Genomic DNA, 27,737 nt, shown 5'->3' on the forward strand with positions numbered 1-27,737 from the left:
GACAGTTGAGAACTACAGCAGTACAGATTTGTTCTTTCTGAATTACTGGACCTTTCAGATAAACAAATCTCTGCTTAACATAATGCAGAACAACAACTGAAGAAACTAGGGCCCAATCCTTAGACGTGCTGAGTGACTGCTGAGAAGGGTTCTCTCCCCTCAGCTCCCATTAAAGTCAATGAGGATGTAACAGAGTGGCTTGCCCATAGGTTGGAGAGACTGGGGCTAAGCCTGATTATGAGATGAGCCCCAGCTGAGAAGAGTTTGGTCATTCCAATGTAAAAGGCCGCAGGAAGCTGAAGGTGTGAGGGGGCAGTTATTGAGCATGGGTGCGAGGCATCCCATGCAGCATCAAAAACAAATTTGGGAAAGCTTGACTCAATTCAAGCTCAAGTGTTGCAAATTGCTTGTGGTGCCTTCATCACAATGCCGCTGCATGTACTGCAGATAGCTGCAGGTGAAATGCCTCTTACGTTTAGAGGGAAGGTTTGAGACTTAACCTTTTGGGCTAAAGTCATTGGAAACAGTGAAGACAGAAACACTAAGCTAATATATGATGCATGCTGGGTGTTAAGGGGTCGACAGGTAGGGCAAAAACTCAAAATGCCTCATCTCAGTAGGGTTAAAGAGTGGACAAAAGAATTAATGAAAACAAAGACCTAAAAGAGGTTAAAATCTATAGCTTTGGGGAAATGCATTACAACTGCAGGGGAGGGATAGCTCAGTGGTTTGAGCATTGGCCTGCTAAACGTAGGGTTGTGAGTTCAATCCTTGAGGGGGCCATTTAGGGATTTGAGAATTGGTCCTGCTTTGAGCAGGGGGTTGGACTAGATGATCTCCTGAGGTCCCTTCCAACCTTAATAATCTGTTATTCTAACTGGAAAATTACACCTCCTGAGGTAAATACAGAACTGTATAATGAATTTCAAAGAGGAAAAGGAGTGTTAAATATGCAGGATACAGCAAATCAATCCATTTGTGATAAGTGGGGATGCTAATGCCTAATGTATACTGATGGCTCCAAAGATGTAAGAACAGGAAGAGTGGGAGCAGCATTCTGTGGCCCTTCACACAAAAAGCTGTACAGCTATCAAATTTTGTAACCACTTTGACAGCTAACCTGGCACAGATAATGCTGGCATTAAATTGGGTCATAGCTGAGCACCCAGCCACCATGGTCATCCTGTCTGATTCCTTATCATGATTACTGGCAATCAGAAATGGCACTTCAGACAGCAGAAATAATATGCTTAATGAATTCTTACTGTTAACAGAATTGACACAGGTGTAATCATAGTAACAGCATGGATCCCAGCGCATGCAGGGGTGGTGGATATTGAGCAGGCAGACAAAGTGGCAAAAAATGCTGTCAAACACAAGCAAGTTGGTTTAGAAATCCCCTTAAGTAAACTGAAGTTTAATAATCTAATTAAAAATGAGTTAAGAGAGGAATGGCAGGAAATATAGGCACAAGAAACAAAGGGGAAAAGATTCCGTGAAATACACCCAAGAGTCAAAAATGCTGATATATTCCAAGGCCCTGAGAGAAAGAGTAAAGTGGTTCCATTTATAATTTTAACTAGCCATTGTGGCTTAAATAGTCATTTGTTTCTAATAAACAAACATAAAGATGCAAGGTCCAGGAAACAGCTGATCATCTCCTTTGGGAACACCAAGAGTTTACCATCAAAAGGGGGTATTTATATGAAAAATTTAGAGGCCTTAACATTTTCACTGTAATGCTTAGTAAGAGCATCAGGAAAATGGGGCCCTAGTAAAAAAAAAAGCAGCATTGCAATTCTTTAAGAATAGGGGAAAGGTGAAAGACTTTAATTCTTGAATTATCTATGGTGTCCAATGTTTGGCAGTCTTGGACTCAGCAAGTGAGTCTGCTTCACCATAAAACAGAAGAAGGGGGCAGGGGAAAGGGGTGTGGATGACAGAGTAGCTGAGACTGCCAGAGGCAGGTGCCAGTTACCTGGGGAAACTCGGGAGACTGCTGGGGGGAGCTAGGCAGATAAAGCCTGTGAGTGAGAGTAAAGAAAGCTCAAAGGAAAAGCAGAGCTAGATGGGGACTGCAGAGTGAAGCTGCAGGGAGAGAGCCTCCTGCAATGGTCCCCAAGGAAGGGACAGTATGTCAGGGAGATGGGGAACATTTTAAAATGTTTCTTTCTGGGAACTTTGTTAGTTTAATAAAAAAAAAAAATCAGACCCCAGGTAGTGCTGCAATTGAGCAAGACTGCGCAAGTATTGTTTAAGGAGTCCCGAAGGGGAAAACAGGAGCAAGGCATTGCAGAGCCACACATGGCCATGAGGGGGTGCTCCGTGTGACAGACGAGTTAAAAGTGCTCCACACTAGGGGTGAATGTCAGCCCTGCCCTGGGGGAGCTGGCAGAGTTGCACAAGCCAAAGGGAGCATTGTAGTGTGGGGTTGGTGGTGTCTATCCCTATGCAGCACACAGCAGCTGGACAACAGTACTAGGCTGACCACCCTTTACAAAGTGCTGTAAGGAATCATTCAAACTAAGCTCTTCTTGCCAATTAAATCAGCAAGGTGAAGTGCGTATTTGCTTTTTAAAATTATTTTGCATACTGCTGGAGAGGACAAGCAGACGCATTATAGCTGTCCCTTGCAGGGGCTGTTTGGAGGAAGAGACTCCCTGTACCTCTTCCAACCTACTCAGGACACCTGTGCCCCAGCCAGGCATAATTTGGCCAAAATGTTATCACTCTCCTAGTAAAGTGTGAAAAAATGATTCTCATCACATTTAGTATGTGTGTCATCAGTAATGCTGATGGCAGTGAGTAATCTGGAATTAATGTGGGTGTTGAATGTACATTCCAGTAATTCCTTTGTTATTCAGCCCACGCTTGCTCTGTCATTAAAATAAAGTGTTCCGAGCCCCCACGTTATCTCGATCATCTGGAGTGAATCCCAGTGTACTCTATGCATCACACATGGAGCGGTGTAGATACAAGTTAATAGGTGGGGGGGGGTCTGCAGGTACCTTTGTGAAAATGAAAACTGTCTTTGTGTTCATTTCACGCTACCCCTGCCACAGGTTTGATTAACATAAGATAATACAATTAATATGAATTTTCTACAGACTTCTCTGCACTGAAGTGGTGAAATGAGACATCTCCTCATTTCAAGGATATTGAAGTAAATCTAAAATTTTAATTACATTTATTAAAAATTAATAAATGTGATGTTACTAGCGGATTACTTTCAAGGGTGTTTCTGTGAATTTAGCGTATGGAGAAAGTGCTGGGTTGGCAGCAATTGTAGTTATATATTTACAAGTAGACGAGAGGGAGTTCTGTTTAGCAGCTGGAGCATGGGACTGAGTCAGTGGCTCTGGGTCCTCTTCCCAGCCCTTAGAAAGCACTCAGACCCTACCTGGATCAGGCACTTGAATAGGTGGTTGCGCCTTACACAAGATAGGCTGTCCAGTTCCTAGCGGACAAGTCATTACCTCATTAAACCACCAAAACGGTTATTAATTGACACCCTTTCCGGCAGTCTCAGCAGAGGAACTCCAGCTTGAATCGGCTATGGAGATGAAACTATCTTGTCACCGGTCAAGGTAGCCCCAGGACTGAAGTGCATAGATACAGCAATGTGGAAAAGTTGGAACTGCTTAGGCTGCAATGCAGTGGCAGTCAGGCTATGTCTACACTGGCACTTTTATCGGTAAAACTTGTGTCAGCCAGGGGTGTGAAAAAACACCCTCCTGCCCAACATAAAGTTTCACCAACAAAAGTGCCAGTATGGACTGCGCCATATCGGCGGGGGAGCATCTCTCGCCAACATAGCCACCGCCGCTCATTGGGTGTGGTTTAATTATGCCGATGGGAGACCTCTCTCCCGTCAGCATAGAGCGGCTACCCAGGAGATCTTACAACGGGACAGCTGCAGCAGAACCTCAGCAGAGCAGGCCCTAAGCCAGAGATAGGCAAACTACAGCCTGTGGACCACATCCGGCCCGTAGGACCCACCTGCCCAGCCCCTGAGCTCCTGCTCCGGGAGGCTCGCCCCCAGCCCCTCCCCTGCAGTTCCCCTCCCCCACAGCCTCAGCATGCCGCCCCGCCCCACCAGCACAATGCTCTGGGCAGCTGGGCAGCACAGCTGAAGATCCCGGCCTGACCCGGTGCTCTGTGCTGCGCGGTGGCGTGGCTGGCTCCAGCCGGACGGCGCGGCTGTAGCACCGCCAACCACTGATACTCCAGGCAGCGCGGTAAGGGGGCAGGGAGCAGGTGGGGTTGGATAGATGGCAGGGGAGTTCGTGGTGGTGGTCAGGGGTCAGAGGTGTGGATAGGGGTCGGGGTGGTCAGAAGGCAGGGAACAGGGGGGTTTGAATGGGTGCAGGGGTGCCAGGGGGGCAGTCAGGAAGGAGAGGGGGGTTGGATGGGGTGGTGGGGGACAGTCAGGGGCAGGGGTTCCGGGGGCGGTCAGGGAGAAAGGGGGGTTGGATGGGGCAGGGGTCCCGGTGGGGACAATCAGGAATGAGAGGACAGGTTGGATGGGGCAGTGGGGAGCAGTCAGGGATGGGGGTTCCAGGGGCGGTCAGGGGACAGGGAGCGATGGGGGGGCATCAGGGGGCGAGAAGCAGGGGGCGGGGGCCAGGCCACGCCTGGCTTTTTAGGGAGGCACAGCCTCCCCTAACCAGCCCTCCATACAATTTCTGAAACCTGATGCGGCCCTCAGGCCAAAAAGTTTGCCTGTCCTAAGCACTGAATAGCCATCAGATCGTAACTCTGGTCACTACCACTCCGGGCTGGATTTGGATCAGTGTTTTGAAGAACACTAACAATTCTCTGAGCCATCCAGTCTCCTCCTTTTGAATTACTTTGTGTTTTTGGCTGACATTACCTGAAGTCCCTGTTTAAAAAGCACATTTCTGATTTTTAATTAAAGTGGATAAAATCACTTTTCTCACACAAAAAGAAACCTCTGTTTTTTTCAATACTGCTGTTATAATAGTTGTTTTCAGAGTTGTTCTAATGGCTCTGTAATTTAAGCTGTTGATTTTACTGTTCTGACAATAAGCAACTGCTTATTTTCTACAACTAATATACCAGTGTGACTCAGGAGAGGTAATATATGCGCTGTGCGCCACTGGCCAGATAAAAGGGGAAAACACTGTGATGAGCAGGACATTGTGAATGACCCAAAGAGGGCATCTACAGAGCACAACATCCTGCTTTGGGCCACTTGTGTCACTTCAGTGCTGACTCCTTGTCATTTTAAAGCTATTTAATGCAAACATTGGCGAGTCCATTGTACAGCAGAGGACAGCTACTGCCAGCTGGTTGTGTTCAAAACCGCTGGTCCTCAGTAGGTGGTCTTTGCTGGATGGCTTGTTTTTTCAGTTTGCTTCCACAGGAGTCCTTAAAATTCATTTTCAGTTCAAGTGGGATCCGAAGTAGGTTCTTTCTCACACCCTTGAACCTGAAAGAAGTCTGGATCCAGTTCTGCATTTCACAACTCAGGCTCACCTCTAATTTAGTCACATAGGTAGCTAGGATAGATGAAGAGTTCTTTGATTAAAGTTGGAGTTTTCAAAGGAGTCTCTGGGAGTTAGGCACCCAACCCCCATGGACTTTCAATGATATTTGAGTGCCTAATTCCCTTAGATCCCTTTGAAAATCCCAGCCTAAATCCTGTCTTGAGCCAGCAGAATAGCAAGGAGAAGAAATGTTTCCTAGGCTTGGTCTACATTACAAAGTTAGAAGAATGCTTTCAACTAGGGGAGGATCCTTAATGGCCTGGACGGACATGCTGAGGAGACAACTTTGCTGCCCCTCTAAGCAGGAGCAAATTGAATCTTCGCTCATTAGCATGCCTTGCTAATCACAGTCTATCACCTGCCAGCTGTGGAGCTATGATATGAACCCTGCAGACTGAGATGGGATGTGCAGGCCAGCGCATTAGCAAAAATGCTGTGGGTCATCACCATCTTTGACAATCAGGCCACTTGTTTAGGTGCATAAATATGAATTTAGGTGTCCAAATTTAGGCATCCATGTTTTCAGATGTTATCCTTAGTTCTGAAGGCCCCGATTCGGACAAGCACATGCTTAACGTCACATACTTCGCTTTTATTTGGAATGGTGAAGGACTGAATCACTACTTCTGTGCTTTGCTGAACTGAGGTCTGAGCACTCACAATACGTGGATAGCATGAAATAGTTTTAAAGGCATATCTACTGTACCTGTACCAACAGCAGCAGGTTCGTATCTGGTAAGGGTGACTTTAACTTCAGGGCCTGCAGTAATTCTAAGATGACGCTGCGGGACAAGTAGAACTTATCCCTTTCCTAAACAGAAGAAAAAATAAAATAAGTGACGGTGTCTAGAAATTCACCTAAAGTGCATTGATACCAAATACTGCACCACAACGCTCCCCATAGCCTCAATTTGTTTTTCATTTGTTTTTAATTGAGAACTTTAAAAAAAATGAGTTAAGAGAAAAGAAAGATGGAGGTGTGTACCTTTGGCCTTGCCTCCCAGAAAGCATTCAAATAACGCATCATTCATTTGTACAATACTATGGGCCAGATCCAAGGCCACTGAAGTCAATGGAAATACTCCTATTGTCTTCAGTGGATTTTGCATCAGGCCCTGTATGAGTGTTTGTATATTTTATATGTAAAGTATAGATAGATTAAATGATATATCTATGCACATATAAAGCTACATGGTTAAATCTACCTTATAAAGTAAAAAAAGAATATGGACATCAGTAGCTAGGTCTGAATCAGAAGAGCAAAATTAGCACTAGACTCATGTAGCATAAGTCTTTCATTAAGCCTATCACAAAACCTCCAAATTTGATCATGAATTCTTCTGTTGTTTTCCCCACAAAATGAGTGTCTCTGTTAAACCAGCTCAGACATCTATACTGACTTCATCAGCCAAGCAGTACTTTTCCACTTCCACAGTAAAATCCTCTTAGCTACAGCTAGTGCAACAGAAACTCATTTTAAAGCACATGAGGGAAGATTAGGAGATGGAGATTAGAAGATGTAGGCCAAGAACACGAGTTCTGGAGATGGGACAAATGATGAGATTAGCCAAAGATATTACAAATCTCAATCTGATATTTTCTGACTTTAGGAGATAGGATACGTGGAACCAATTTGTAAATTGTTATTGAAACTAGCAATTCAAGGGGGTTTGAGCACTACTGTGCAATTTGAATGAGGGAGTCCTATCCCTAGTTCCGCCACTGATTCACCAGTCCTTGGTGTCACTGAATCCTTAAACCCCAAATGTTTTTAGGATCATCTACACTACCGATTAAGTCAATGTAATTTACGTCATGCAGGAGCATGAAAAAGCCACCCCTTCTGAATGACGCAAGTTACATCGACCTAAGCGCCATGCACACCAGCGCTTTGTCGGCAGGAGACGCTCTCTCACTGACATGGCTTTCACCCCTCATTGAGGTGTACTAATTATGCAGATGTGAGAGTGCTCTCCCATCAGCCTACTGCATCTTCATCAGACACGCTACAGTGGCGCAGCTGCATCGATGCAGTTGCGCCGATATAGCACAGTAGTGTAGACTAGCCCTTACACAAATAATTAATTTATGTACAAGAGTAACCCCACTGAAGTCCATAGGACTGCTCATGTTAGTAAAATTTAGCACGTGCATAAGTGTTCACTGAGTCAGGGCTTTAATCTCTCTATGGCATCTGTAAATGGGTACAATTAATACTTGCCTCTACCACACGCAAGTCTTGTGAGGGTTCATTAACCAGCAGCCATGCAAGGTAGTAAGTGCAACTGAGAGAGAAATCGGCTGAACGAGCAAGGGACTGGCAAGAGTCTTGGCTCCACCCCCCACAACACTGCAGGCTGCATAGCTCTTCCTCTTCGAACAAGCCTTTCCAGTATAGCAAGAATGACACTCACAACAGTAGAGCTGGCCAGTGGATGACAATTCCATTGCACAGCAACTTTCAAGGTTTCAAGATCTGTTTTCATTCCTTATTGGAACAAATCCAAAACCTCTTGAACGTTTCAGTGAACAATGCCATTGTACCAAAATGTCTGTTTTTTATTGGGGAAGAGGTGTCAAAACATCTGAGGTGTTTGTCTGTCCTGGTGGGTAGGGTGCTGGCCTGGGATACAGGAGACCCGCGTTCACCTCCCTGCTCTGCCTCCTTCAAAGGAGAGTTTATCATCCCAGAGCACTCTGATTCAGGAAGCTTCCCACACCAGTGCCTTAACCATCAGGCTACGGAGCACAACAGCCCTTTTCTCTTAATCCCAAAAAACTTTCTTGTTGAAGCCAAAACATTTTGCCTTTGACAAAACAGCATATTTCGATCATATGAAATTTCACTGAAAATGTTCTGACCAGCTCTATGCATTGTTACCTTAGTCTTTGCAAAAGTGGCCCCACCCCCAAACCATTATCACTAATAAAAACAATTTAAAAAGAAAAGGAAAGGAAAGAAAAACTGTAGAAAACAAATCAACTATCATCAACAAACAAAAAATACCCCAGAGTTTTTACCCTGAAAAGGGAGCAGAACAAGAGACTCCATAAACTGGACTAGGGGATTTGCTACTGCTACGGATTTTATGTGCTAGGCATTCAGATACTACAAGTTATCATAGAATCATAGAATATCAGGATTGGAAGGGACCTCAGGAGGTCATCTAGTCCAACCCCCTGCCCAAAGCACGGCCAACCCCAACTAAATCATCCCAGCCAGGGCTTTGTCAAGCCAGGCCTTAAAAACCTCTAAGGATGGAGATTCCACCACCTTCCTAGGTAACCCATTCCAGTGCTTCACCACCCTCCCAAGTAATGAGCAGCAGCATAAAACCCTACAATAAAAAGACAGACAAAGAGTACTTTGCTAGACACTAACAATCATGGACTGAATAGGAGACACTGGATTTATGGCTTATTACAACAAACTGTAGACCACTATCCCCCATTTTTGTCCTATGACTGCAGGGGTATTTATGGGCCACTTCACCTTAAATCGTCCCTCAGAATACATGCTAACCACTTATGCTAAACTCTCTGTTCAATCTTGTATTTAGCTGTGACAGGCAGAGTACCTTTCCCAGACCTGAAAAAGAGTTTTGTGTGGCTCGAAAGCGTCTCTCTTTCACCAACAAAAGTCGGTCCAATAAAAGATGTCACCCATCTTGCTTCTCAAAGAGCACTTCAGGCAGTGTATGCTGCTCTGGATATAGACCTGGTAAAGTTTACTCCCTCCCTTTAGCAGTGGGGGAACCATAGTCTCTGTGAATCACAATCTCCCTCCCAAACTATTCTAAGGACAATACAACAAAGCGCTACCCTTTACTCAGTGCAGATTTTTTATCTCATGCTCTAGTCCTCCATGTTTATAAAGAACTTTGAGATCTGTGGATGATGTGCAAATGTAACACCAACAGACCTCGGTCATCGGGATTGAACTTGGTACCTCTGACACTTAGTGTATGAGCCTCTACTGCATGAGCTAAAAGCCACATGGCTCTAATCCAAGGCTGTAGCAGACTCCTCGATCTTTAGATGGGCTAGGTACCACTAGAGGATGACACCACACCACACCACACCACACCAAGCAGGCATGGGTACACAAACAAGGTAAATAAACTGGAGAACTTCCATCATTTGAAAGTATATTTCTGAAATAAATTCCTCTGCCCATACCCAATATTAGAAAGTGAGCACAGCAGTGCAAAATAAATGTATGCCGGCTGATTTACTGATACTCTAAAGAGCTACAGTTTTTAGCTATCTGAATTAAAAACTGAATGGGCCTGATTCTGCTCTCATTTACTCCAGTGTACGTCAGGAGTCACTCTACTGAAGTCCATGGGCTAGATTCCCTTTCTCACTAAGGCCCTTTACACCACTCTGTTGGTATACATTACACAAATAACGCACGCACTGCCAAGTGGTGTGAAGGGGCCGTCGTGTAAAAGAGAATAAGGCCCAATGCTGTTACATAAGTGTAAAACTGGTATAAATGAGATTGGAATTCAGCCTTGTTCAACTTTGTTCTATGGAAGCTCACTCCCTCAACAAAATGCAGTGGGCCTATATAAGGAAAGGCTGCTTAGCAAGCCTTATATAAACCCTGCCAGCGGTATGTGTGGACAGGGTGACCTTGGAGAGTCATAGGTTTGGAAACTTTGGAGGTCTACCTAATCATTAATTCTAATGACCCTCACGCCAAAAAAAAGTCCCCAGAATGTATTCAGTTCCTGAGTAGAATAGTCCATAACCCACAAAACAAGCCAGGAAAGCAAACTTGATCTTTCTGTTACTTCAGTGGAGTTACACCAAATTACAACACTTGAGGATCTGGCACATTATAATTTGTTCATAAAGTTTCAATAGCAAGATGATGTCACGTCCAATTCAACGCCACATTTACTTAATACGAGTCCTATAAATGTTCATAAAAGGCTAAGTTGGGGTTCAAACTTCAGTGGCTGCAAGAGATAAGAAATCCACAAAGCATCCACTTAAGACTTGAAGAGACTGAGAGGGAAATTGAAGATATTGAGATTACAATCCTCAGAGGCAGAGCTATTCGCATGAGAGTACCATAGGCATTGATAAATAAGACTAGTGACGTGGAAAATTAACTCAGATAAGAAATATGAGATTGATGTGAATCCCAGGAAACATAAAGACAAGAGAAATTGAGATATTTCTCCCACAGAGGATTAGGAAAATGATGGATAAAAAATGCTGACCACTTCTACAACTTTGACCTCTAAAATGCGTGCTGTGGGGGAATGCATTGCTCCTTGGAAAGGGATAAATACCAGCTCATGGCATAAGAGAGACAAGGTAAGTGAAGTAATATCTTTTATTTGACCAACTTCTGTTGGTGGGAAAGACAATCTCTTTAGCTACAAAGACCTCTTCTTCAGGTCTAGGAAATGTACTCTGAGCATCACAGCTAAACAGAAGGTGGAACAGATTGTTTAGCATAGGTAGTTAGCACGTGTTCTAAGTGACCATTCAAGGTAGAGTGGCTCACTATCAATGTTGCCATCATAGGACAAAAAAGGCAGAATTAATAGATTACAGATTGTTGTAATAAACCATAAATCCAGTGTCTCTGTTTAGTCCATGATTTTTAGTGTCTAGCCGAGTTATGAATTTAAGCTCCCAGGCTCATCTTTTAAGTGTTGTGCAGGTTTCCTTTGAGAATGAGGACTGATCGGTCAGATACAGAGCGATCGTTTTATGAAAAGTATTCACCACAGGTGATAGGTTGTTTTTGTCTTTTATCATTTTCCTGTGTGAGTTCATTTGAGATAAAAGCTTTTATGCTCAGAGTACCTTTCCCTGACCTGATGAAGAGCTCGGTGTAGCTCAAAAGCTTGTCTATCTCACCAACAGAAGTTGGTCCAATAGAAGATATTACCTCAGCCCCACCTTCTCTCTCTAATATCCTGGGACCAACACAGCTACAACAACACTGCATACCCCATAGCATACACATAGATTGAGTATGCTATTGTTGCTATGGTTGGTTCCAACAGACAAACCTAAGTTGTGACATGGACAAGTGAATCTGAATAGTTTAAAGATTCATAAATTGTATTCTGTCCAGCATGCAGTCCTGTATGGTATTCTGTCGGATAAATTAGTCCTTTAGATACAGGGATTTCCAATATAAGAAACACAGAGGGCTGAACTGGTAAGTTTCTCCTAAGGGCAGTCATAAATTTGCTAATTCTAATGAAAACATATGATAAAGATTCAGCAATAACAAGGATAACGTAGCGTGAAGTTCTACTAAACGAAGCATTTTCTGGGTATAAATTGCAGAGAAACATTTGCTAACGATCCCATTCTGGGTCACCAGTTTGCATTAACAAATTCAAGCAGGAATTTTCACCAAGAGATATAATCCAAGCTTCCTGTTTGTAATGAAATAAGTCAATATATTCTTAGAATATGTGACTGAGAAATGTAAGGGAAAAATGCTAACCAAGATCCACACCAGAAAGAGAACTTTATTGAAATAACTGAAGTTGAGGTAGCAATAGGGTGTATGTGAGGGGACCTGCATATTTCATACACTCCAAGATTTGCTTTGGTAGCTCTGGATAAATTCTTTTATCATAGCCCAAACACAGAATGATTCAGGTGTGCTATACTGACAGTGTCAAGTATTATTTTCAGATAAATATTTTCAGATAGCATAAATTCCTACCATTTCTTAAAATGAGAAACTATCTATACATTACAGTATCTGAATTCAGCCTCGGAACACCTCTGTGTGGTAGGGAAGTATCATTGTCTCCATTGTAAAGATTGGAAAAGCGAGTGTGATGGGGCGTCCGGCCCATACTGGCCTATAAAGGGTTAAAGGAGCCATAGGGAGGCTGTGTGAAAGGCAGCCAAGAGGAGATGTCCATATAAGAATAGCTGCTGGGAAGGGCAGGTTCAGTTGCTCCCTGGAACTTGAGGCTCCTACCTTGCAGGAGGAGAAAAGCTAGCACCTTGGACAGAGCAGTGCTGGGCAGGACCAGGGCAGTGAGAGCCAGCTCCGGGCTGACTGCTGGCATGCTGAGGCCCTGAGATAAGGGCGGAGATGGTGCTGGGGCTGCGGGGAAGTGGTCCCGGGAATTAGGCTGAGAGGTTGGAGGGGATGCAAAGCGTGGCTGCCATCTACAGGGTCTTTGGGCCGAGATATGGAGTAGTGAGCGGGCCTGGGTCCCCCTCTCACCTCCACAAGTCACTGAGGAAGTGACTGGACCGTCGGACTGCAGTACGTTCCCCCAGAAGGGGGGGAGCACAGAGAGTGTTGCACAGCCAGGGGGCTGTTTCATGAAGAAGATGTTGTGGTTCTGGGAGTGACATGGGTCCTGGAGCAGACATGATGGCGGCGAGACACCATCAGAATAGGCTGCACTGGCCAGCAGAGCTAATCACCATGTCAGCCAGCAGGAGGCACCGCAGTGGTAAGTTGCACCCCGTCACAGCGAGGCACGGACATTTTAAGTGACTTGACTAAGAAGTCTATGGCAGATCTGGGAACCAATTCAACACTCCTGACTCTACTCCACATGACCCATCCTTCTATCATTTACAGCCCTTGGAGTAATTATTTCTAATGGCTGGACAGGATTTCCCAGATATAGATTTTACGAAGGAAGAGATTCTATCTTTCACATGACACATAAAACCAAGGTACTGTCCACTTGTTACTAGAGATAGCAACTTTTTGCAAGGGTTCACCTGGGTGTCTGACAAATTCCATCTATCTGAAGTTCCCCCGTCACTTCAGCTGATAAAATGATTTAATTATTTTCTTGTCATTAAACTATTGAGTGACACTGATGTTACCTTTATTATGGATGCTGCATCCCCTTTCAACAGGTAGCTGTATTCTGATGAAGGGTAATGTGATCCCTGCTGTATGTGTGTAATATTGAATTGGTAAAGCATATGGTTACTTATGAAAGAAATGCTCTCCCTGGTATTAATTATTGTTATGATAATAACGACTATATTGGGAAATAGTCTACTTTAAGGCTGGATAAGGCTTGTGTTTATTGCTTTAACAACTGAGTTGATGGACTTTATGGAATTCTGCTAAAAGTTTTATGGAAATCTGTTTTCTGCTGTTTGTGTATTGTGTATCCTCTTGTCAATAACTCATCTAAAAATGCATTTGGCTAATTTTTTATTATTTGTACATATAGAGTGACTTTCATCCAAGTATCTCAAAGAGTTTTCAAAGGTGGGCACCTATCATCTCCTTTTTATATGTGTAGTAACTGAAGCACAGAAAGGTTGAGTGATTCATACAAGGTCAAACAGGGGTAGAGTTGAGAATGCACCCCAGGTCTCTTGACTCCCAGTCCTCTGCTCTAACTATCAGTCCACGCTGCTTCCCTATGAACTTTACTGTCAAGACATGCTACCAACCATAGGAAAAATTTCAAAATATTTTGATTTTTTGACTGCCAGAGATGTGTGGTTGAACACACATGCTAGGGGATGTTTGACGGGATTTACATTTTCTCACATATTTTTAAATCATGCCCAAAGCCCAGACATGAACTATACAGGAGTGAATTTTCAAAGGTGTATCTTGGTGATCCTGTACTCACAACCTCTACAGGAAGTTCCCTTTATTTGTGCCTGTACCAGAAATATGAAAGTCAATATTATCAATAGGCACTGCATCAACCAAATTACTGATTAGTCAAGCTATATTAAAACTGCTGACATGACTGAGACTTGACATTGATTTCAGCTTTTAGCTATGCATTTCCCACATAGGGAACTAATAATTTTTCTTCCCTGTTTTCAGTTGTTCCTAAGGGAAAATATCAGCTCATTGTTACCTTAGTGAAGGCTCGGTAGCATAAGCCGCACAGTTCTACCAGGTAGGCCAGAGTGAAGACAGCATTCTGAATGACAAAGCTTAATAATTTTGAAAACGGCTCAAGAAGACTCTGCAATGAAATATGATTTTAGGGAAATCAATAGCTGAATCATTCAGCAAAAATAAATGACATTCAAGTTCTGGAATGCTTTAATGGAACAGAACCTTTATTTTTAACTCAGAGGATAAGTTGCTGTGGTATACCCCATTTCAGACAAAAGGTTGTTCTGACATATGTCTTCATGTTTATAAAACAAATTAGAAGCAAAGGAATAGAAAACAGAGTTTCACCTTTAATCCAGTGCTTACTTGATACCAGTGCTTACTGGTAGTGCTTACAAAAACTAAACTCCCATTGACCTCAACAGGAATTGCACTAGTAAGTGGGCTGCAGGATCAGACTCTGGGAAAGTTTATCATTACAGTTGTTGTTTTAGAAAAACATCAAACCTTTAGGAAGCTATACATTCGCGTGCACACATTCATGTAACTTAGATTCTGACGCTCCTGTCATTCACTATAGAATACTAGACTGCAAATTTTCATGCTCACATATAATACTTCCCTAGCTAGGCGATAAGGAACAAATTTGTAATACAGTAAAGGGTGGAGAACTCTGTTGCAGAAGAGTTGTGTATTTCTGGAACTTACCCGGGTGGCACTAGTGGTAGGTATCTTCAACAGGCAAATCATTATTCTTAAACTGGAATCTAAAGAACACTGTGGAAAAAGAAAAGTTAGTGTCTTCCTCTGCACACCTCTTGTTTTTAATGGTGACAGATGTAAACATGCAATAGATGAAGTCAAAAAACCATCACTTCTAAATTATCTTTAACAGGATGCTGTCAATATAAATATCATAGACTGCATTGTCCTCTCCAGCAGTAAAGCCTACGGAGAAGGAAATTCTCAGTAAGGCTTGGCTTGCCGTGTTCACTCCAAATTGCTGTCAAGGATGCTGCCGTTATCCTCTGTAAAACAGAAAATGCCCAACTTTTCTAGTCCAACAGAATTTGGTTAGTATGGGAACATGTTCCTGGCAGATTAACAGGAGCCTAGTGTCCTATGTTTCTGTAGCTGGTCTGGGCCCCAGTGTCTCTCTCTGCTCTTCTTCAGCTCTGTGTAGCTCGAATGCTTGCTCTCTTACCAACAGAAATTGGTCCAATACAAGATATTACCTCACCCACCCTGTTTCTCTAATATCTTGGAACCAACATGGCTACAACAATGGAAGATATATTGAATGGTGTCTTACTGCCCAAGCATTGTTTTACAATGAGACCGCTCGTGGAACAACTTGTTATTCAGTATAAGTAAATGTATCAGAATCTGGCCCTTAAACGCTGATACAAAACCGATGGAAGTCAATGGAGAGAGTCGCACTGACTTCAGTGGACTTTGAATGAGGCCTTTGGAACTTTGTTTACTGGCAAATAAGGCATCTGTGCAGGCCCCATGAGTGTTCATAGCTCAGAACCCAGAGCTGCTGAAGTTGGCCTCTACAACTATATCTTGATTAGGTTCCTCTGATGGGATTATAACCTGATCAGTCAAGCAGGATGTGTCAACTTCTGCTGTCTGAAGGCCTCTCTGCCTGACTGGCTATTATGTATTCATTAATTTTAAGGAATTATTTAGAGGTAGCCTTTCTTCCTATGGGATTGAATTCTTCTTAAGGAGGTAACAGTGAATGAACTTTTTATTGCCAAGAATGTTGATTATCACTAATTTATTGTCCTAATCTGACAAAGAGAGGACGTGGAAGGTGAGGAGGAGAAAAATATTCCCACCCCAGCCATATGGTGGCTACTAAATGGAGGGTATAGACAGAGGGACAGATCAGGCCTGATCTACTGGAAATGTTTGGTAATTTACAACAAAATATTACAAACTATGCTCTGTTTGTATACAACTTTCAAACACTTTGCACATGCCTTAGCCAATAGTAGCACAGCCCTTGTGTCAGATGTTTTGGTTGATCACTTACAAATTACCCTTATAAATAAAAAACTTTATTACATACATCATACCTTAAGTGGCAAAACACAAGGCAGTTTGGTAAAGAAAGTCTGAAACTGGTTACTAATAGTGGTCCAGAGGTTACTAGGAGAATCCATTGGCAAAGCTTCCATAAATGTAGCAATGTTTTCCAAACAACGTAGCATTGCGCCCCCTGCTGGCAAGTTCTTTTTGTTGTTTAAACCCTAGAAAATAAAATGCAGAATTTGAAAACAAATTAAACATCAGAAAATAACCATCTAAACAATATTTTAAAACACACTTACAATCACCAAGGTCAGACTAACAGTGCAATTTCCATCTTCTCCCACAAATAATTTAAAGTGCATTGCTTCTCTACAGCATCTACCTCTGATAAAGTATGAGGCAGACCATCAACAGTGATAGTGGTAAGGAAAAAGATTAGAGCAGCATATATTTTCAGAATCAGCTTTAGGCAACTGAAAGACATCCATTAAGAACCAGCCACCAGCACTTCTCTGGCCCAGCAGACCATGTGTGACAAATTGTCTTGTACATACCTATCATTTTCCTATATTGGAAGGAATGCCAGACTTTTGCAAATGTTTATCAGACTACAGTTGTTTTAGTCTCTAGTGGGTGAGCTGAAAAGATGTAAGCACTGCTAAAGTATCATCAAAAGCTTTGCTTATAGGGCTACTACTGAAAGAAAAAGAAGCAATCCCCAGGTTCCTGTTAGTGCTGAAAGGTATGTTAGGAAGTGAGACTTGAGGTAGAGACAAGCTAAGTTGGGACGAGAAGCAGAAAGGAACAAGCAGAGGGACTAGACTTTAACTTCGAGGGATTCCACAGAGGAGGATTGCAGAGAGGGAACTGCCATTAGATACAGAGGAGAAATGGTTTTACAGGCAGCAATAGCACTATGACAAGAACCATGAACAGAAATGGAGACAGTGCAGGAGAATGAAATGGTCTGCTGCATCAACAAGGAAGAACCCAATAGCTGGCAGGAGAAGCGAGAGCAAGACTCTGACTGAAAACGGTGGAGGATATTATGGCTTGATTCTGCTTCCATGTAAGTCAATGCAAAAATTCTCATTGCCTTTAATGGTGTAGGATCCAGCTCTTAGTATGTTAGAGGAGGACGGAAATATATACTTGGTAGTACCTAATACAGTCAGCCTTATTGTGAACATACCTCTAATAGTTGGCTCAGTGCAGCTACGGAGCTCAGCTCACTGAAGTCCATAAGAGATGTAGCCAGGGTCCGTAAAAAACTTCCATCTGGAAATCAGAACCACATCTTTTTGATAAGTGTTGGAATGCTTGAGATGATTGATGGTGGAAGAAATGCACTCAGGCATTACACATTACCTTTGATATTGCTCTGGAACAGCTGTGGAAATATACCATTGGGAGCCAGCTGATGGAAAATGCAACGGAGAAATTGCTTAGCCACACCGGCAGCATTACCAGGGATCATCATGCTGAAATGAAGGAAAAAAGAGGGAGAAATTCCATAGTAGATGAAAAATATTTCCCAAAGCTGAAAATTGGAGAAGGTAAAGAAGATCCTATTATTTCTAGTAACAGATAAAGACAAATTCAGTTATGAATACAAGAAGATGGTGATAATAATAACTCCTAGCTCTTATAAAGCACTTTTCATTAGTAGACCACAAAGGAGGCCAGGATCATTATCCTCATTTTACAGATAGGGAAACTGAGGCATAAGGCGGTAAAGTGACTTGCCAAGATCACCCAGCAGGCTAGTAGCAGAGCTAGGAATAGAACACAGGCCTTCTGAGTCCTCCTGAGTGCTCTACGAAAGGTCCTGATCCAGAAAACCATGTAATCACAGGCTTAACTTGCATGACTTCAGCAGGATTATTCACATAGTTTAAGTTAAGCAAGTGCTGAAGTGCCGTGGCTTGATTCTGGCCTCAATAGTTAGTTTAAATTTTTCTCATTCTCTACGTAGTGTCAGGAATGTTTTTGCCATTGAGTCTTCAGCATTTGAAGCCCAATCCTGCTATCATTGAAGTCAGTGGCAAAACTCTCACTGATTTCAGGGATGCTGAATCAGCTTCCTGGAGAACTTCCACATTTGGATGCAAGCTCCCATGAAGCTCATTCATTTACTCCTCTTTAGCACCTTCCAGCCAAAGACTTCAAAGCACTTTCCAATCATTAATGAATTAAGCAGCACAATCTTTTTACAATTTCCAAAAATGAATGCAGCCCATGTGATGTCCCCGTAGAAGGACAGTGGTCTATTTGCATGATGGGACCTCACCAGTAGGTGTTCTCCACAATTATGGATGACTGACTTATGCTATGTCTACACTACTGCGGTAAGTCGACCTACGTTACTCAACTCCAGCTACATGAGTAATGATGTAGTTTATGTCGACTTACTGTGGTGTCTACACAACGCTGAGTCGATGGGACACACTCTCCTATCTACTGTCCTTACTCTTCTCGTCCATACTGGGGTTGACCGGAGAGCGATCTGTGGTCAATTTGGTGGGTCTTCGACCCCTGGTGCATTGATCGACAGAGCGTCGATACGGTGGTAGTGTAGATATAGGCTTAGTTAAATGCATACAGATGAAAACCCTTTCCAGGGCCATACATTTTATTCACCAGCATAATGGGAAAACCACACATATAATGAGCCATGGGAATGAGCTACAAAGGTGTGGAGTGAAATCCAGGATCCATAAAATCAATGGGAGTTTTGTCACTGACTTTACGGGGCCCTCGATTTCATCCCTGATCCAGTAAGAATTTTTCCAAAGTTCAAGGAGGTTTGGATCTGGTCTTTTTGGTCCAGGCCCATCGCTAGAAAACATGAGATATTTGTACCTATGTAAAAAAGCACAGGATTTGATTCTTTGTTTATACATCTAGCTCACTTTTGCGGGGAAAGTGCGGGGTTACTGTACCTTTCTGCTTGATTAGAAAAACAGGTACTTGACGCCAACCTGGAGTAAAGAGCAGAAAACAGCAAATCACACAAAAGTACTGTTCATAATATTTTTTAATCAAGCCAATAAAATTACCAGTAAGTAAAATTTAGGAAGTAGATGTTTTGGAGAACATGTTTTAAAGGTCACAAGAGACCCTTTGATCAGATGCACAGGGGATTCTTAAATTCATTTTTGTAAAGGGTAAAAGTCAAAATCAAAGTCAGTCTTGCAATATTGTCATAAATATTTGCCAGCTCCAACAAATTCTATTGCTCTCCCTTATCACCATAATGATGATGAAAGTATCTTGTATTCATACATCAAGAACAATTACTCACCCTGGGCAATTTGGAGAGCAGAAATTTGCAGAGATGGCGTAGGAACTGTATGCTGACTGAAATCAACAGGAGTTAGGTCTCTAAGGTGCTTTTGAAAATCCCATTAGGCATCTATCTGCAACTTTAGGCTCCCAAATACCTTTGACAATCTGGCCCTACGTTGCTTTAGTGCTTTGAAAATTTTACCCTAGATCTTGAGTCTCCTGACTCCAAGTCCTCTGATCTAAACATCAGACAACACTATCTTCTCTAAGCAGTAAAAGAGTAAGTAATTCACTTGTGATGCACGGGCATAAATATCATCTGTGTTAATAGACTGGATAAAAGAGAGCAATGTACAAAAATAACTTCAGAAAAAAAAAAGTTTACTAGGAATGAAACAGCAAATACACTGAGGCCACCTGAATGCGTTCATCCCCATATCTCAGGGGTTCTCAAACTGGGGGTCGGGACCCCTCAGGGGGTCGCGAGGTTATTACATGGGGGTTGCGAGCTGTCAACCTCCACCCCAAACCCTGCTTTGCCTCCAGCATTTATAATGGTGTTAAATATATTTTAAAAAGTGTTTTTAATTTATAAGGGGGGTCACACTCAGAGGCTTGCTATGTGAAAGGGGTCATCAGTACAAAAGTTTAAGAACCACTGCCATATCTACTTCTATGGGAATTTGCCTTGTTCTGCATCTATTCAAAGCAATTCCTTCACGGGCCTGTAACTGCACCTTGATTAGTAAAAAATGGTGGTGACCAGGACTGAATGCTAGGAAATGACCAAGTACATTCACCATACTGGAATGCCCCAGGTTCCTTACCACCTGCTTGACTAATGGACTCAGATGTGTCTCACTGAGGATGCAGTATTTCCACTTCAGAGTGGAAAATGTACGATGTCCCCCCCACACTTTGATAACTAATCTTCAGGAGTTTAATTGTTCACGGCTTCTCACTGGCCCTATTAGTGCTGTATTTATGAGTAACAAGTAGGATGGATGGCATCAGTCTAGATTGGAAACTCTACCTCCTCCGGAGTTCATTAACACTGACAGCAGGGAACTGCAGCCTCAGAGTTAATGGAAATGGAGGGCTTGATTCTCCACTATCTTCAAGTGGAGTTCAGACATGGTGGAGAGGGAGGGCTATAGGGAGCCAGCTGCAGTTTCAGAATCCTTGACCACCAAGCCCCTGCATAAATTAAAGCTGTAGGGGAGTAGCTTTAATTTAAACCACGGACATAAGGTTCCTCAGGGGTCTTATGCCAATGGAGAATCAGGTATAAGAGAGCTCTGCTTCACTATCCTGCTTAGGCACCACTCCTGGAATACCCCTGACAAACACTTTCCTTCCCTCTTATGCTGGGGGGTTGTGAGAGCAGTTGGCACAGAAGCCATCTCCACCAGCTTTCTGCTTCTGCTTCACTTTCACAGACACCACCACCACAGGCTGCCACTGACTGACACAGAAAAGGTGGCAGAACTACACTGGAAGTGAAGGAGAAGCCAGGAAGCAGGGAAGCATCAGGGAAATGCTCTGGCAGCAGCATAAGGGGTAGTCTGGAAACCAGTCTGGCCCTGCCCTGTGAGCACTGTGCCCCAGCCCCAGCCAGCCCAGAGCCCAGGGCCCAGAGGAAGTACTACCCAAGGGAGCCAGAGTGACAGTATCTTGTGGCCCTCTGATTGGCCAACCACCCTATTTAGCCCTGGAGGGTGCCCCAGAAAGCTATCTGAGCAACAGCACAGACTTTGGGCCTGCTATGATTCCAGACCTCTCCTGATCTCCAGCCTCTGATCCCAGCCTGATCCCAATTCCTACTTCCCAATTCCAGCCAGGAACTACCTCTGATTTCCAGTCTCCGATCCCGGCGTCACTTTGACCCTGACTCTTGCTTATTGAACCCAGCTCTAACGATTCCTCTGACCCCTGCTCACTGGCTGTGTGGACTCCAGCCCAGCTGTGACCACCTGGCCAGACCACCTATGCCCCGATCCCTGACATGCAATTCCCTGTGGCAGGGAAAAACTCCAACACCTTCCTGTTGCCAGAGCCTTTCACTACCATGTGTAGTTACAAAACTCAGTGTGGACACAGCCTGCTTTGCACACAGCAGTAGCTACGATGTACCCTACATCCCACTGCCAGTGGCATGCAATGTAGACATGCCTTTAGACAATTCTCTATGTCCTGAATCACTTACACTTCTCAGTATAGCTCTGCAGGGCATTGCTGTTGTTTAATTTTAACATTTTTAAAGCCTTTGGGTATAAGCTTTTTTCCATCTGTTATCCCGGCAGAGTATGTGCCATGGAGGTTCTCATCTCTGAATTGTACGTGATTGGAAATAGTGGAATTTATCATGCTCTACATCACCTTCATTTTGGGCTGCCATTTTTCAGCTATACAACAATGACCAGGAAAAAAAAAAAAAGAGACATCACCCAGGGCCGCCCAGAGGGGGGGGCAAAGGGGGCAATTTGCCCCGGGCCCCGGGATCCGCAGGCCCCCCAGAGAGAGAGGCGGGCTCCCCGCCGCCCTCCTCTCTCCCTCAGCGCATCAGCCGCCGAGCGCCCCGCCCCGATCCCCGCCCCGCCCGATCCGAGGGGGCGGGGGGGGGGGAGGGGCTGGGAGCCGCCCCTGAGCCCGCCCCGCCCCGGGCGGGGGGGGGGGTGGGCCGCTCTCCTCTGGCTCCCGCCCCCGCCCCACCCCCCCCCTCTCACGTGGCAGGGGAGCGGGAGGCCGGCCGCCCGCCGCGGCGACGAGCTGGGGGCTGGGGGCTGGGGCCGGGGGGGCCCGCCGCCGCCGGGGCCGCCGCCCTGCGAGCGGCGGGCGGGGCTTCTGCTCGGGACCCGGACGGCGCCGAAGCCCGCCCGCCCGAAGGCCGAAGCCCACCACGAACCACCCCAGCACCAGGCGGCCGCGCGGCGGGCGGGCGGCCCGGGCGGGGTCGGGGCGCGGCGGCGTCCCGTGGCGCGGGGGGGCCGCTCCCGGTCCCGGAACAGACAGCCCCGGCCCCCTGAGATCACCTCAAATCCACCATACCACTGCATAGGGCCTGATATACTAGATTGGTACACAGAGCATTGTCCCCTTCCTCTACAGCAGTGGTTCCCAAACTGGGGTTCGTGAACTGTTACAGGGGGTTCTTGGGGAAAAATTCCCCAATGGCAGACAGAGCTCTACCTAGGGATCCCAGGCAGCACAGGGCCAGCAGCCCAGAGTCCCTGGACTTCCAAGAGCTAAGCAGATCAAAGCAAGCGTATCTATCACACCAAGGAGATTTACATTTCAAGAGTCCTTATAAGAAATGGAAAGGGAGGTGGATATTTTTTGTTGTTTTTAAAATTAAATAGGCAGCTAGTATTGTTTTTTAAATTATTATGAAGAACAAGTTTAAGCTTTGTTGTAATGTGTGTTGTTTGCCTGGACTGCTCAAAACCTGAATGCTTGTGTAGGAGGAACTCTTTGAGTTGGCTTCTTAGATACCTTCATAATGTTTCACATCTGTTTTACTTCTTGATGAAAGATAGGAGCCTTGTCTTATAACAGGCTTATTCAAAGTGATACAAGCTACAAAAGGGAGATCTTGGAAGAGTGTTGCCGTTTTCATAATGTAATAAAAATACTGTAATGATAAATAATAATTAATAATAAATAGTGTGTAATAAGCATGTTATAAAAACAAATTTTATATTTCCAAGATCACTGCTTTTATAATTTACAGTCAGGTAAAGGAGAAAATCCCTAGAGACATTCATTTTTAGGAGGGGGTTTGCGAGACTTGACATTTTAGTGAACATGGTCTACCTTTTGAGCTATCTGATATGCCACTAGGACATCCCTTTCAGTTCTCCTAGGGAACTCATCACAATTCAAGGGCACAAAAATCTTCCTTCCCTCATAAAAGAGAGAGAGAGAGAGAGAGAGAGCGCGGTCCAAAGGTTACCTTCCTACAGACTGCATGATGTCCAACAACAAAGGAGCAGCCAAATCTGGGCTGAGGTGAATGAATGTGGAGAGAACAACTATGGCCAGACCTAGTGTTTCTTCATCATACTCTTCGAGGATAGCCCCACAATCATGGCATCTGCAAGGGAAGTTGTTAAAAGCTAATATTATTTGTTCAATTAATTAGGAGAATCCATGTTACACTGAACATTTTATGGCTAAGAAAATAGATCACTGTGCTTTAAACCCTGTATTCAAAACACTTTTCACTAGCTCTATCAACAGACAATGTTGATCTGTGGCAGGTGGTCAGTTACTCCAATCCATGCTTTGTGTCGATGAACAATAAAGCAATAATCTGATGAGATCAGATTACAGCTGTGGTTATAGACCTGCAAGAGGAAATGATAGGATTTTTATGTGGGGAGGAGGCCAAGGAAGATTCCCTTTGTTTTTAGAGATGTCTCTTTCTGTTCCAAACCAGTTTTGCTGTTGAATTGCTGCCCCCTCCTGCAATGCTGAGAGTCAACTCTGAAAGCTCTGCGATAGCTTTGTAACATCTAATCATAAGGGAGATGTCAGCTGCAGGAGAGATGAGGCAGGGTTTTAAAACCACATAAAAAGATAAACAAACCCGGGAAACTGGTACATCTCAGCCCAATAGGGAGGCTTGGTTAATTAGATCAACCAGTCGCTAATGACTCCAACAGATTGATATTTTAACTTAATGGGATTCTACAAGCAATTTCCCTCCCTTTGTATCTCAACAGGAGAAGAAGATGCTAGCAAGGTTATGAAAATCAATCTCATCTGGTTTGGCATCTGATGCCAAAGCTTTTGGAAAAAGGCCAAAGAAGATGCATGAAATGAGCCTCTTCTTGGGATGTTTAGCATTTACACAACATAACTTCCAGTTCCACTGAAGACTCACACAACAGCCTAGTGGCTAGAGCACAGGATTGAAAGCCACAACTCTGGGGTTCTACTCCCAGTTCTGCCTTTGAATCAATGGGTGGCTTTAAGCCAGCTACTTCACTGCTTCTCTGTAAAACGAGTACCATCATATTTAATTACAGTGCCTCAATGGGATTTTGATCAAAGAATTAACGTTGGTAAAAGGTGTTGGGGATCCTTGTAGAGGAAAAGCATGTAAGTGCAAAATAGCAGTAGTGGAGGTAACAGTAGTATTCAAGGTGCTGATTTACAGTCATGGCTTTACATTGCAATGGAAAAGCCATAGCAATTAAAAAACATGGTAACTTTCATTTTAGGGAGAAAAACTAGAGTTTTCAGTGGATTACAATGAGCCCTTACAGTAAAAAACAGAGAAAGCTCAACTGTAGAATTAAACTCTAGTTAATTGTGGATACAGTATTATTTCATTCATTTACATAACCAAATGTAATAAAAGTCCCTTCCTAGATCAAATCCATAGAAACAAAATCAGCCATGAAGGCAATGTGTAGATTCACATACATCTTAGGTTAAGGTGAGGGTTTTGAGTTTGATTAAGGTCAAACAAATAAAAACCACTCCCAGTTTCAAGGCAAAAAGCTTTTAGAATCAGCCAAGTCCCAAAACTTGCTTACAGAAAATTCTACCCAATCAAGGGATTAAGCAGAGCAGAAGAATCAATGAATTCCCTGATCACTGCCATAGAAACTCTAATACTTGAGTGTCTCCTCCCATCCCACTATCCACACAGATGGCAATGGTTCTCAGAAACCTCATGACGTCAGCTTTTCTCACAAGATTTCTTTGTTTGGATCTTTTCCAAATCAGATCTCCTTCAGGCATTGGTTCTGACTCAGATCCAAAACCATTGCAGTGAATTTGTATCCAAGAGTTTGGAGTGCAGGTCCCAGTCCAGGACTATCTCTATATCATTAAAAAAGCCCCTTTAAAGAAAGATCTCCTTTTTCCCAAGGATACAGTCTTTATCCTGTTTATGTTCCTTTAAAACTGGAGGAGTTCCGTGAAACAGGTACCATGGGTTTGATCTTACTTGTACTAGTTTTACACTGGCGTAACAACCTTGCCTTTAATAGCATTAATTCGGATTTTCACCAGGGGTAAGTGAGAAGAGAATCAGGCTACACACCTTTCTCTAAATACCGTACAAGGCAAACTGTCAACACTCAATAATAAAACAGTACTACTAATAATACTCCCAGCCACCGCTTTGCACACACATACCCATGTCCCAGTATATTCACAGCACACCCGGTTTGCAATATTTTGAAAATTTTCCCTTGCTACAAAAAATTATGCTGCTTAGGAGAAAATTTGAGAATGTTCTTTCACTGAGTCAGGGCCCATCCAAATGTGTTCTGAAGCTCAGTGGTTTTTAACTACCAAATTATTTGAAAGAAATAGAAACTGGCTTACTTGTCAGTCATCATAGTAGGTTGGTCATCGGTAAATTCTTCTGGAGCTGGTACAAACATACTGACTATACTGGGTGCTGACAGTAAGCTGGATTTGGTGGCACCTTGAAGCCATTAAAAGAAAAGAAGCATGGTAAATGGAAATCTGGAATGGACATAGATGAACAAAAAAAGCTTTTGCAGTGTATGTAAATAAAAATTTCTCTCTGGAGAAAGGTACAACACATTCTTTGGTTCTGTAAAATTACTCCAATTACTTGTGCTTATTTTATTTTTTAAAGGTCAGGAATGAAACAAATTCAAGGTGGTATGACTGCTTTAGTGTTCAGTTGTCAAGTTTTTATCCCCTCATTCTTTAGGTAGAGTGGATGGTCCTGTAGTTAGTATGAGACTGTTAGGAACTTTGGATTCTTCCCCCCCAGAATTTTGTGTGACCTTGGGGGAGGAAATCACTTAACATCCTCTTTGCCTCAGTCACCCCATCTGTGAAATGGAGATGATAATGCCTCACAACAATGTTGAGGCTTAATTCATCAAGATTTGAAAAGGCTTAGAGATCATTGGATGGAAGATGATTTAGAAGTGCAAAGTATTATTAGTGTTATTTTCAGTTAGAAAACTTTTAAAGGCAAGCTATACCGATGAGGCAGAACTGACCACCTACAGACCTGGTCATAGAGGAATACAAATAGTGCAGTCACATGTGGCTCTCCCTTGCCCAGGGGGCACTTCTTCTGTGCCCAAATCATGGGAGATGGGACGGGCAGTGGATTCTTGGTTTAACAGGAAGGGTTGAAGGCAACAGGAGCCTCATAGGACAGGTATTGAATAGGTAGAGTATCCTGGAAGACAGGACTCTTGGATTGATGTTATAGGACACCATGTCTCTGAAACAGCTAACTTGTTCTCCAGAATCACAGCTGGCTTGCTGGCTGCCTTTCTTTTTATTTTTAAAGGTAATTCTTTTTTATTATTATTATTATTTATTTATTTTTAAAGGTAATTCTCTAGACGTTATGGTTGTGAAAAAAAACCTCTGGAATAGCACAGAGAGGTGTGAACTGCCCCATTCATCTCAATGAAGTGTTAATGCAAGTGCCCTTTGATGATATTTTAACGTCAACATTGTTAATTATTTCTTTTCTCAGGTAAGAACGAAGAGGAAAGGCCATAGATCTGCACAACCTACTATTGAGTAATGTCTCATTTTGATGCCACAAATGAGTGGCATTTGTGGGACAGCACCACTTCTTTTTCCCCCAAGTTAATTAAGACCCACTGAGAAGAGCAAAACTCAAGGAACCCAGTGGAACTCATATTATAGATGTGATCACACCTGCATGGTCCACACTGAGTGGCATCTCGTTTTGAAGTTGCACATGGGTGGAGCTCATTTTGTGGTTACAGCTTGGAAGAATACCAATGTCTTTTTCTCTCCAGTTTGACCCTTGCAGATATGGAAGGGCTGGAGGGTGATTGAAGAAGCCAGCAAGAAAACAAACAGCAATCTGAAGGCCTCACAAACAGAATTCACAGCTAGTGTTAAACTAGCCTATTGTAATCCTCATCACGAGTTAAAGAAACAAGAGGTGGATTGTCTGACTAAGCCTGTTACAAATGGAGTTGCTATTGATATGGTCCCAATAGCTGCTGTTGCAAAGGCAAGCTCAGACCAAATGATCTATATGAGATTCCATTCTAGACTGATAGGGAGGGTGC

At 43.5% G+C, this 27,737-nt stretch overlaps 1 protein-coding gene across 8 annotated transcripts in view; it reads right to left on the reverse strand.

The window, feature by feature from the left end:
* Nucleotides 1-27,737, reverse strand: part of UNC79 (unc-79 homolog, NALCN channel complex subunit) — a 147,844-nt gene that overhangs the window by 27,520 nt on the left and 92,587 nt on the right. For all 8 annotated transcript variants that reach the window (XM_039536994.1, XM_039537002.1, XM_039536999.1 and 5 more), the window contains 9 exons: nucleotides 26,020-26,122; nucleotides 23,630-23,770; nucleotides 19,332-19,370; nucleotides 17,758-17,870; nucleotides 17,582-17,667; nucleotides 16,434-16,607; nucleotides 15,055-15,123; nucleotides 14,363-14,473; nucleotides 6,217-6,321 (listed from right to left, as the gene is read on the reverse strand). In XM_039536994.1, the coding sequence (XP_039392928.1) occupies nucleotides 6,217-6,321; nucleotides 14,363-14,473; nucleotides 15,055-15,123; nucleotides 16,434-16,607; nucleotides 17,582-17,667; nucleotides 17,758-17,870; nucleotides 19,332-19,370; nucleotides 23,630-23,770; nucleotides 26,020-26,122 (941 nt within the window). The remainder of the gene's footprint in view (nucleotides 1-6,216; nucleotides 6,322-14,362; nucleotides 14,474-15,054; nucleotides 15,124-16,433; nucleotides 16,608-17,581; nucleotides 17,668-17,757; nucleotides 17,871-19,331; nucleotides 19,371-23,629; nucleotides 23,771-26,019; nucleotides 26,123-27,737) is intronic.

This window comes from Mauremys reevesii, linkage group 4 (genome assembly GCF_016161935.1).
Source record: "Mauremys reevesii isolate NIE-2019 linkage group 4, ASM1616193v1, whole genome shotgun sequence".
NCBI classification, from domain to species: domain Eukaryota; kingdom Metazoa; phylum Chordata; order Testudines; family Geoemydidae; genus Mauremys; species Mauremys reevesii.